Below are 12,969 nucleotides of genomic sequence, written 5' to 3' on the forward strand. Positions count from 1 at the left end.
TTTTCTATTCTGAAACTTCTAATAATTAAAAGACTAATCTTGAGAATTCAACATAGAAGTAAAGCGAAATGCAAAGCATTAAATAATTTTATCTTATGAAAATGGCCTCTCTTTCTATCACCGGGGAAACAGGCACTTCCCATAAACTTGTGGTGAGTTCCTGCTGCACCACATGCTCATGGTGTACACCACACCAGTACTGTTGCTTTTTTCATGCAGGAGACATTGTCTTTGTCCTTCCAGTCTTCTTCACAGCTCTTGTGGAGGAACTCCCTCTCCCTTCACTCCAGCAGCCTCCTCATCCAAGCTACCTTTATTTCCTCTTTCTGTACTTGAATCTTGCACTTCAGTTTGCTTTCTAAAGAAATCAAAGATGCCTTGAAGATCTTCAACAACCACTTCATTACTTATTTCAAACACTGTTCTGACAGACAGCAAGGAGCTTGTAAAGCGTTACTGCTGCAGTTGGCCACTGGATGTGTGAACACTTGCCCCATGGCGGCACACAATTTGCTCTAAGTCCTCTCAGCATGAGAGCACTGTTGGATGGTCTGACACATCGCCTTTCTTTCCTTATCATCAGAATGTTCTTGTCCCTCTTACTTTCAAAATTATTCCCTCCCATGTGACACAGTCTCCATTCTGGATCACTTCCTGATCTCCCCTACAACCTTGGAATCCATTTTATCATTTATTCTTTCCATTTATGAATTATTGTCTTCCCTAGTAGATTAAATCATCAAATTCAAAGAAATTAGGATTGTATTACCTCTTAATAAAATAGCTTGAATGACTCAGTCAGTACCTATAAAGTCAATGGATAACCTACTAAGAATTAAGACATTCAACATTTAGGAAAGACAACATTGGCAACTTGAATTTTGCTTCCTACAGTTTGATACAGTGTTTTGTATATATAATCGGGGCGGCTAATCTCACTGACTGGGTTGCAGCCTGCAAACTAAAGAAGAAATGATATAAAGAATTGAAATGCAATGAAAAATAAGTGCTCATTGAGTAACTTGGACTTTAATCTGGGGAAAATATAAATTCAGATTTTACAATTACAAAAAGTGAGTAATATGAAAATATTGTGCTTTAAGGTATTTGAATATGGATGAATTAATTGGCATAGAATGAAAAACTTGGTATAAAATATATAAAACAGTAGAGGACAAACCTCTACTGTTCAGTTGAAACCAGTGAGTGAGTAATGGGAAAATATGAATGATTTATCTTCAATTATTTTATGTATTTCTTCCAAAGGCCCACTGTACAACCAGAGATACCATCACTCAAACAATGATTGTAAAACATAATAAAAACAGTAGAAAAAGTGTAGATGTGAAAATATGAGATCTCCTGAAATTCATAGTTAGACAAGGATGGAAATTATATCTAGAATACATGAGTGAAGAGTTAAGAACAGGAAATGCTGTCTTACACAAATTTTTATTTAATATTTTGTTGTACATATATTTACTTTAGTGAGGAGGAAGCACATACACCCTGGCATATATGTAGGAGTCTGAGGAAAACATATAGAAGTTAGCTCTTCCCTTCTACCATGTGTGTATCAGGCATTGAACCCCAGTTATCAAGTCTTGGTGGCGAGCATCTTTACTTGCTGAGCAATCTCAGCAGCCCAGTATTTCATGTTTTAAAAGATATATGAACTTATAAAGTGGCACAGGTACACAGCAGTGCTAAAGGTAAGGGAGATGCTGAAGTTAACTGGGTGGCCTCTCCCTCTTCTTCATCCATCTTCCAGAACAGGGAACCAAGGACCTGAAATATGTGCCTCAGTCGTGGTGTAATCTAGCATGCACTAGATTTGATTGCTGGTGTCACCTGTACCCCCCCCCATACACACACACACACACACAGAGAGAGAGAGAGAGAGAGAGAGAGAGAGAGAGAGAGAGAGAGAGAGAGAGAGAGATACACACATACAGTAATGAACAGTGCTATTATTCCTACTAGAGAAAATATTTTTTTTGTTTAAAATTACTTTCCAAAAATCCCCTAAACTCATCATTTATGATTCAGTGAAGAATATTATGGGGGATTCAACAAAGTACTTGTTATTGAAAAGAAAAATGTCATCATCTAGCTAGTATATAAACAAGATCTGGGCCAAGGAAGGGATTAGAGACACAAAGGTGTATTTCTGTATCCCAGGATAAAGAAGGAGGCCATGAGAGGGAAAATACATAGGGTCCATCATAAAAAGTGTAGCATGTGTAAATATCAAGAAGTAAGTCAGAGGAACAGAGCTGAGCTTGGGAGAGATTCGAGTGCAGGAGGACGTGTAGAAGAGAACACGAGGTTCCAGCCATGGTGGGCCACTGAGTGTCATTAGCGATGCTGAAACTGTGAATTCCACCCTTGTATCACACAGGAACAGTAAAGTAGTCCAAGAGGATGATGGCCAAATGGCAAAGTGCAGGTTGAAAACTACCATCAAAACTCTGCAAAAAATATTGGACTACACTTGAGTTTTGAAATCATTTTCTAGACAAGCAAAGGTCTGGAGCTCGGGAAGAAAAGCATAGCTTTGTTTGCTTTCCTGTGGAAAGCATACTGCTAAGATCCTGGCTCAGAAACCCTCATATGATGAGAGAGAGGCAGAGAGTAGAATTGCTGAGGAACAAATTCTATTTTAATAGTTTCTTTATTGATAATCTTATACATGAGCACTACATCTATATCACTCTTCACTCCCAAATTCATGATCTCTTCTTTAATTATTATTGCTATATATATGCACATGTGTATGTATTATGCACATATGTATATGTAGTCTACTGAGGATTAGAAACAAATTCCTTTCATATATTTTTTCATATGACACATTTTGATCATGTTATTTCCCCTCCCCGAGCTCCTCTCAGACCCCTGTACATCCCTTACCCACCTGAATCATTCTCTCTCCTCTCTCTCTCTTTCTCTCAAAAAAATAAGTCAAACCCAAAAAAGCAGTGAGACAAAAATGGAACGAAAGAAAAAAATGAGAGAATCCCTTTTGTGTTGGCCAACTGCTCTGGGTACTCCATTGGAGAAAACTGATTATCTTTCACCAGTGGGTATTAATACATCGCTTCTTGTCAGGCATATGACTTTGTGTCCACTTCTCCTTCTCAATGCTCGGATTTTTGTCTGGTTTGGACCTATGCAGGTATTTTCTTTTTTTTTTTTTAAGTAAATTAATCCCACACAGTCCTGACAAGGATACAGGGGGAAAAAATTATATATTAATGATAGGTGTAGGAACTTCTACTGTATTACGGGAAAACAGTCTGCCAGTACTTATTAAAATGAAAAATGGGCGTGCCCTTTGGTCCATCAGTCCTGCCTTTGTGAACGTCTCCTGTAAACCGTGGAAGCAACAGAGCAGTGCATCAGTGTCTCTGTCTGACACAGAAGGAAAGAGAATCCCAGAAGGAAAGCAGAACTGTCCTGAACCCTGAGTCACTAGGGACCGTCACCCAACACTTTCCATAACAGAGTTATATACAGCTATGAATGAGAAAAGGCAAGCTAGTATTTATTTAAGAAAACATTTGTGATTAAATAGAAAATATAAAAACTTTAAATAAAAGAAAAATACAGCTAAATGGCTCATTGAGGGGCAAAACATGTGACCGGGACCAGGTGTAGCGCTGTGCAAATTGTTGCTACAAAGATTTGCTACAGGTAAGGGTAGAAAGTTTCTCTGTTTAATTCTCAACTCTTTTGTTTGATCGCTGCTCTAAAACTGTTAGCAAATTCACCGAAGTACATTTGTTGCTTAAAAATACATCATTTACATCTAGCAAATAATAGTGCAGGCTTTCTAAGGCTCTGCTGAAATCTGAAAGAGAAGAATTTGATTTCCTGATGATTTCACAGCCACGTGGAAAGCAACTTGTATCCACTGGCACAGGGCCCTAATTGTGATTACGTTTTATTGGGATCAGCCTATTAAGTGCTTAAATTACCGGATAACTGAATCTATGTTTCTAATAGCGGGAAGTATATTAACAGCGCCTCCGTTCCCATTGCAGCCCTGTTCCGACAATCACTTGGATGAAGGTTAACGGTTACATTCCCAGTAAGTCCAGACTGCGGAAATCCCAGGCTGTGCTGGAGATCCCCAACCTGCAGCTGGACGATGCTGGAGTATACGAGTGCACAGCCGAGAACTCCCGTGGAAAAAACTCCTTCCGTGGACAGCTACAAATATACAGTGAGTGTTTCAGAAAATCACAAAGCTTTTCACCCAAGGGTGAAATAGAAAATGCAAATCAAACTAGATGTTGTTCATCTGTCACTGAAAATCCAAGAAATAACTTGAAACCATATTTCTTTGGTATAGGAAATATCATGTAAAATGAGCCTATATTCAAAAATATTTTAAAGAAAAATAAACAAGGAATTGTCAGCCTGTAGATGATTAAGAGTTTATATCCATAATAATTAGACCTTTACCTGGTACAAACAGCTATTATCTGTTAAGTTAAAGTTTTATTTTATGAACTCTATATAACTATATTAACTTTTTTAACCCTTGGCTTAATGCAGGGGTCAAAATTTTGTGCTCATGTACCAAATCCTGCCCAGCTGCTGATTTGAGTAAATATCCGTTTGTTCATAAATGCTCTATTTCAGTATTTGCTTGGCTCTGGCACAATTAAATGGAGACAGTGACCCACTGAGTTGCAAAGCCTAAAATATCTGGTATCAAGCAGTTCTGAGAAGTTTGCTGAGCTCTGGCCTGAACTAGTATAATACTACCATATTTCAAATAGCTCCTGCAACTTGTGAGTGTTTGTTTTCCAAAAATGCTAAGTCAGCTAGCCAAGTGACATAGGAAATGGGCTGAAGGGGCTCAGACGTTTCGCACTCTCACATTTGCCCCCAAGGGTCACACACATCCACTTGCACACGTGCCTACACAGGTAGGTAAATGATAATGTGCTTGTGTCCCAGTCGATGACAACAAATGGAAAGGGCCACAGGAAGCCAGGGCAGCAAGAAGAACAAGCAGAGGCCTGGAGTATGCACATGGCTGAGTCATCCTAGACACTCAGCCATGCGCATATTCCTAATGCCCTAAATGCCCTGTGCAGGGATTCTGAGACTATTCTGAAGTGCCCTTCATGACTAAATTCAACCTTTGTTTCGATGACTTCAATAACTCCTTCAGGAATTAATCTCACCAACAGTTTATTAGCGTGCACAATATTTTGGGGAACACAGTACCACCATATTTCCCCTTTTTGTCTAAAATTTTAAAAAAGCTTATAACTAATACAAGAAAAATTATATCCAATAAGTATATTCATGTTTACTAAGTACCTCTTACTAGTCCACATGCTAGCAATAAGGCATTGAATTAGAGGAAAATTGGAACTTCATATTAGAGCTGAAAACATACAAAGGATCATGAGGGCTAATGATCAACCACATTCTGTCCTGAAAACTCTGGTTAGGATTTTAAAACCATCAGAATCTGAAAGGCTGAATGGAACAAAGCATCAGGAAGAAAGCTACTCCTAAACACTGAGAAGCTTGTAGGATGCACACGGGTACCAGGCCAAAAGCTTTCAACTTGTGGATGCACCTGTCACATTGCTATGCTATCTACGAAGTCTCTAATTTTGGACGAAACTCAATGTTTGTAACTGTTCATAACATCTTAAAGCAAATAATTATGACAATCTGCAAACAATGAAAAAAACCAATGTTTTGCCATACCTCACTGAAATACATTTTTATTCTCATGGAGACAGAATGGAATATTAACCCACTTTGCAGAAAAATCTGGTAATAAAAGACAAGAATTTAACCAGAACTTATGGTTTAAAACTACAAAAGAGATTAAAGAATGCTTATCACTGCATGTACTATTGCAAACATGTCCCACACACCTAGGTTGTAAAAATGCTATATTCCTAAAGAGAATGAATTATAGACTGTGGAGCCCAGGGCTCCTAGCTGACTGACTACTTTAGCGCCTCTTCGGACTCAGCTAGTTGGTTCATAGGCAGTGATGATTGCTACAGACAGTGCCAAAATAATTTCTCTTCACTTAATACTGAATCATCACTTTGAATTTAAAAAGTACAGATTGTTACCAAAGCAGACAAACTAGGCCAGTTTTAACCGCTTGCCATGTATTGTTGACATAACAGGAAGACATCTTGAAAGGATGCGACCTCTCACTACAGCTCATAATTAGAATGGCTTTCTATCGAACTCCATCATGGCACTATACATCTAGATTTGTCCTAAGTAACCCCAGTTTGTGTCTGTTTCTTTGGGGAAATTATGAACAGCTCTTTGTTTCACTCCCCAAACTGCCTGGGTTCATACAACTTCTGTAATTCAAAACTTTTGTGACTATAAAATGCAGGTGGGGTCTTGATGAACATTATACTTGACTAAGCAGGTATGCATATGAGTAAACTTTCCATTACTAGGACATAATACCTTGAAATAATCATCTTGAAAAGAAGGGAGGTGAGTGCTGCCTCCTGTTTTCAGAGGCTTCAATCCAGGGTGGCTGGTCCTCATCACATATTGTGAGGCAGCACATCATGGAAAGATGTTAACCTCATTTCAACTAGGAAGCAGAGAGAGGAGAGAGGGGAAGGGGCTTGAGCCCCATTAGGACATACCTCTTGTTCACTAAGACCTTCTAACAGACTCCAGCTACTGAAAGTTCCAGCCCTTCCCATCAACCCACAGTCTGGTAACCACGCCTCCAAGTGTAGGGAAGCTCCCGATGCACAGCCTCATGGGTAGCACAGTCTTGGCTATTCTCCTCTATCTGTGGTTTGTATTGGGCTCCCTTTTGAGGAGTAGGAGTTATTCAGGTTTATACAGCTCTGCCTGTGAGACAAGAAGGATGCATTCTGAGGGAGCCCAGTTTGTCAAAGCATTAGAACTAGCATAGATGGTAGATGTTTTATAACAGCATTAGTATTAAAATATAACGTAACAAATGATATAACGTGAAGGAGCCCATGTTGTTAAATTAAAAAATAAAATGAAGGTAAATTTATACATGCAGTATAAACAGGTTTAAACTATAAAATTCAAGAAAAAATATAGCAAAAATAGAAGTACTACATTGGAGGGTGATTTGAATTTGAGAATAAACTGCATAATTGTTCCGGTGAATATACTAAGATATCCTGTGCAGTAGTTTTATGGGTTAGTTTCCTTGATTATTTCTGTCACCTCTATTTTCTGATGCCTTGTTTTAAATTGCCACACAAAAAAATGCATCCCATATTAAATTGAACCTTGCTTGTTAACAGTCTAAATTAAAAATAAAAAGAAAAGATTAAATAAGAAGAAAACAAGTGAAGAAAAAACAAATAAGAAAAAAGGGGAGAGAGGGAGGAAGGAAAGGATTGAAGGAATGATAGGAGGGGGAGCAAAGAGAGGAATAAGGCAGATAGTGACATGGCTGGCCATGATGTAAGCAGGTCTAAGGGAGGCTTATGAAAGGAAGTGGTTTGTGTACAGAAAACATAAAGATATGTGGTCTACAATATAAAAAGTAACATGTGACACCACAGCCAGTAATTTTGGGTAGTGACAATCTCTAGACTGTATCTGTGGTTCATGCTTGAACAGAATTTAATGTATCTGTAACCAGGGTCCTTAAAGCAGAGGTCAGTTGTAATGTTTCCAACAGCCCAGGAAGGACACAGCTGCATTGTTGGTGTAGATAATAGTCTAGATATCCTGACTGTCTTTAAGCCCCTGGGCAGCATCTTCACAAATTTTAATATGTTCTAATACCTACAGTTTAAGTCTTCACATTTTCAGATAAACTTTTTGAGGATATATATATAGAGAGAACTAATCATATATATATATTTCTAGAACTAATCATGCTATTCAAGAAGCAGTGGATACATTTTATTAAAAATCTTATTATAATGATTACTGCTTTTATGTGAACATCACTCTGCAGGATTCCGTGTGAGGCAAATGAATGGGAAGACTGAAGAGTGACTACTCACAGATAGTTCCCAAGAGCTTATATTCAAGGCTATGCATGGCCAGGGCTTCACACATTAACCACGTTGGCAGTTAGTAATGAAGATATCACACCTACCAAGATTTAAAAACATTACTACAAGTTGGATTAAAAGCACATGCTGTGCTTATGTGGAAATAAGTGTGGGTGTGATGCAGAATGCTAGAAAGGACCAACGAGACAGAAACTGGAAGAGGCAAGAAAGGGAGAGGCTGAGAGGGCACAAGAAAACACATTCTTTTATGGATGGGGAAAGGACATATTCAGAAGAGAATGTGGGCCTGAAGACACCCGGGGGTGAGGAGGGGTCCTATCCGAGCTGACACTGGTGCAGACCTTCCTCTTACCATCATTTCCCCAGCCAGCCCTGTACTTACACAGCATGTGTACTGCATGAGGATGTTATAAACGGTTGTGAGAAGTTAGCCGGAGACTCTGAGCTATAGCTTTGCTTTAAAAAAAAAATTAATAGATGTGCAGTATTACACTTAACATCCACATCACAAAAATTATAAACTGAATTTTAAAAGTTACAAACAAACAGAGAACAGAATCCAATCTCATCTGGAAATAATGACTAGAGTTCACCTCCTACCGCTATCCCTGCTAACTGTACTACAAGGGAGATGATTCCTATAGACACATTAAAGTTCTTGCAATTTTTCTTATTCTTCAAAATTGAGTTTGACTATGTTTTGATTTTAAATGGTGGTTTACTACTAGAAATACACACAGATTCACCATAGGAAATTATATAAGTTTATAAATTCCCATTTCTGTAATTATCTGTGATGCTACAACCCTGTTTCTACGGGGAAACATTTTCTTGTCTTGAATCTACTCCTCTGAAAGTGGTGCCACATATGTGCTCACACTTGATCAAAAATAAAATTGAAGCTATCTGTGGGTGATGGGTTAGGGCAAAGAATCAATCACTGTTTATTATGTTCAATCATCATAGCAGCCGGTTGAAATAGGAATTACCATCTACAGCTTACAAATGAGTCTCATTAAAGTAAAGGAACTCGTTTCCAATTATAGATTACAGCGAGGGCGCCACAGACTGGGGCTTGAACCTATATTCACCCCCAACTGCCTCATCCAGCACATGCATTAGCTCTCATTGGCTCACAGCTGAGAGTCATAATACTAAAAATGATCTATGTCAGTAAAATATGTCGAGTCCTCAATACTTAAGATACAGGAGCAGGGAAGCAACCAATATCACTTAGCATGTGTCAGGAGAGAATTCCAGAGTTCCCAATGACAAGGGGATAAGCAATGGCTTTCTTTATACATATCTGCTCCGTGTGTTACAAAACAGAACTCGGAGACGGTTCCGAAGCCCAAATGTATCACGCAAGTAGCTGCCAGGATACAGTGCATCTGGCATGGTTATAACGGTTTCCTACTTCAAAAGATCATATGTCTCCTCGGTTTTCCAAGCCCTGAAGGACATGGTCCAGCAAAAGCCAGATCAAAGTTATGAAGTTCATTACAAATGCAGCCAAACCTGGGATGTTTTTTTCCATTTAAGTTGTGTGTATGTGTGTGTATGTATCTGTATGTGTGTGCTTATGTGTGTGCATGTATATGTGTATGTGTGATGCATCTCTGTGTATCTGTGTGTGGAGTATGTGTGTTCATGCTGTGTGTTTGTAGATGCATGCATGCACATGTGTGTGTATGTGTGGTATGTGTGCATGTATGTGTATGTATGTGTATACATGTGTGTGCATGTTTTTACATGTGTGTATGTTTGTATGTGTATTGTGTGTGCAGGTTTGTGTGCATGTATATGTCTATAAATGTGTGGTGTGTTTTTATATGTACATGCCTGCATGTATGCATATGTGTTTGTGTCTGTGTGTGTGTGTGTGTGTGTGTACGAGTTGTATAATGCATGTGGAGATCACAGAACAATTTGAAGAAATAAGTTCTTTACTTCAATCATGTGGCTCACAGGAGCTGAACTCAGGTGGTCAGGTATGGAAGTAAGCGTCTTGACCTCACTGGCCCAGATTTCCATTTTCTAGATAAGCGAACAAGTCCCCACCATGCAGCCCAAGCCGTGTGTGCTGACCATGTGTTACTATTCAGAAAAGAAGGGAACCCCACCCCCGAGTAACTGTAATCTGCTGAAAACAAAACAAAAACAAAAAAACCTTAACGGAACCTCATGTCTCTGATGTCAGATTACCTGGACTTACTGTGCTCTGTCATGAAACACTTTCGTGCTACAATCCAGTGTGTGTTTCTAAAAAAAATACTATCATTTGCATTCACTGCATCATTTATCACTTGTTCCCCATAATTAATGCACGTCTAGCAGTTTGTGAAATGCTTTGCAATGTTAAAGCAAAGAACAACAGAAAAAAACCCTAAGAGCAAAGATGACCTTGCATTAAATGTAACTGTGTTCCACATGTGTTGTCACAGGTGATAAGCACAAACACACATGATACTTAGATGTTGAGTTGGGTTTATTTCTGAAATACAGAGTTCGTCTTCATTTTTAACATGACCTGTGACCCACATTTCCTTTGTACTTATGTCTGTGTGCATGCATGTGTGTGTATGCACATATGTGTGTAATTGCATGGCAATTAATAAGACCTTTATTTTGTCAGTTGCCAAGCAACTTGTACTACCAGCTGCAAACAGCATCTGAGGACACAGCCAGTCACATGCAAGGTGCAGAGTGGCTTCGTTATTCTGAAATACAGCTGTTGCCTCTAATGCTGAGCACATGAGGAATTATAGGAAAAAATACTCCTGCTTTGACTATGCTTTAAACAAAATACATGAACACAGAGTGATTTTTCTTTAAGAAAATTTTATTTACAAGTAGGTCAATAGAGAAAAGACATTTTAACTTTCATTTTGTACATTCTATGGAAGCCCACAATGTTTATTGATAAAGGAATTGTTATATGTTATGATTTTGAAACTTTTTCACTAATTATGCTAAATGTGAATAAATTCTGAAAAATTATGCTAAATTCAAACTAAAAATTTAGTTTTCCAAAAATCATCACATACATTTGTGTGCATATGTGTGCATACACACACACACACACACACACACACACACACACACACACACACACACACACATCTGAGCAACTATTACCAGGACCTAGTGTGTGATGCTATCCACAAGAGTCATTGTAGTGACTGGCTCACTTATATGCAAGCTCTGGAGCAAAACAACCTGCTTGCTTTAAAATTGTGTGTGTGTGTGTGTGTGTGTGTGTGTGTGTGTGTGTGTGTACATACATACATACATGGGTGTGTTTAAGATATAATTTACATTTATGGAAATACCTTCAATAAGTATAATATTCACATTGTCCTATTTATTGTTCAGGGAACAGTTCTGTGTGTAACGACATGTTTCCCTGTGTAATAATGATGTGCTCCCCTGTGTAATAACGATGTGCTCCCTGTCTAAGGATGTTCTTTCCTGTGTAATGATATGCCCCCTGTGAAATAATGATGGGCTCTCCTTTGCAATGAATTTCTCTCCTGTTTAGTGGCATGCCCCCTGTGTAATGATGTGCTCCCCTGTGAATGCTACAAGTAAGGACTAAATCTGTGGAAACTCAGTGACTTTTCCTCTGTGAAGGTTAGATGTGGTAAATGTACTGAGTTCACTTTTCTTTTCTGCTTCAATGCTACAGCATATCCACACTGGGTGCAGAGACTGAATGACACCCAGCTGGACAGTGGAAGCCCTCTGCAGTGGGAATGCAAGGCTACTGGAAAGCCCAGGCCCACATACCGCTGGCTGAAGAATGGAGCACCCCTCCGGCCACAGGTATGGTTGGTGAGAACTCAGAACTCCTGTCTAGTAATTTAAATACTCTGGTGTCTTAGTTAGGGTGGCTATTGCTGTGATGAAACACCATGACCAAAAGTAACTCTGGGAAGAAAGTGTTCATTTCTCTCACAGTTCCCTGTAACAGTCCATCATCAATAGCAGTGAGGGCAGAAACTCAAGCAGGGCAAGAGCCTGGAGGCAAGAGCTGATGTATAAGTCATGGAGGTGTGCTGCGTACTAACTTGCTCATCCTGCTTTCTTATAGAACCCAGGACCACCAGCCCAGGGATAGCACCACCCACAATGGCCTGGGCCCTGCTTCATCCTTTACTAGTTAAGAAAATGTCCTACAGCCCAATCTTATGGAGGCATTTCCTCAGCCGAGGCTCCTTCCTCTCTGATGACTCTAGCTTGTATCAAGCTGACTTAAAACTACCCAGTATACATGGCATGCAACATAAAATGGTCCTCTTTTACCTTTTGATATGAGTGTGTATAAACCTATGTAATATATAAAAATCATTCATTATTTTAATTATCTGAATACTGTGGAGTAGTACATTATACAAAAGTTATTTAAAGCCTATAAATTCATAGGAAAATATCATTGATCATCATAGACTTGCTACCGTTCCTAGCTGACCTTTAGATATCATTTAGCTCATGGCCCCCATTGTGCACGTGGTGAAATTTATCTGAGTACAGGATTATTTGGGTTTATGTTTCTGTATGAAGAAAAACTAGAATTGTGGTGACCTGTGTCCTAGGGAGGAGACAAACTTTGTGATTTACAAACTTAACATGTATCTTTTCAGTAAATCTACTGAATACTTATAAAACTATTTTCTGTATGCAAAATTTATATTGACTACTTTTTAATTGCATAATAAGGAGGTTAATTTTAATACCTCTCTTCCTTGCTTGTGATCTTCACAGGAAGGTGATCAGAGGAGGAATAGTTCAATATTTATAACCAACACAGAGGATCCGTGCAGACAGTTTTAGCTGAGTGAAAAGTCCTGTCAGGCAGGTGTGATGTTACCATGTTGACTTGTGTACTATTTACCTCCTGGAACCTCAGTTTCTTCCATTTTAAAACCAGACCCTT

General features: G+C 38.8%; 1 protein-coding gene across 1 annotated transcript in view; it reads left to right on the plus strand.

Moving 5' to 3' along the window:
• Positions 1 to 12,969, plus strand: part of Cntn5 (contactin 5) — a 1,130,804-nt gene that overhangs the window by 877,855 nt on the left and 239,980 nt on the right. The window contains exons 11-12 of the mRNA XM_037208201.1: positions 4,047 to 4,228; positions 11,722 to 11,858. Of these exons, the coding sequence (XP_037064096.1) occupies positions 4,047 to 4,228; positions 11,722 to 11,858 (319 nt within the window). The remainder of the gene's footprint in view (positions 1 to 4,046; positions 4,229 to 11,721; positions 11,859 to 12,969) is intronic.

Source organism: Peromyscus leucopus, chromosome 7, assembly GCF_004664715.2.
Source record: "Peromyscus leucopus breed LL Stock chromosome 7, UCI_PerLeu_2.1, whole genome shotgun sequence".
Lineage (NCBI taxonomy): Eukaryota > Metazoa > Chordata > Mammalia > Rodentia > Cricetidae > Peromyscus > Peromyscus leucopus.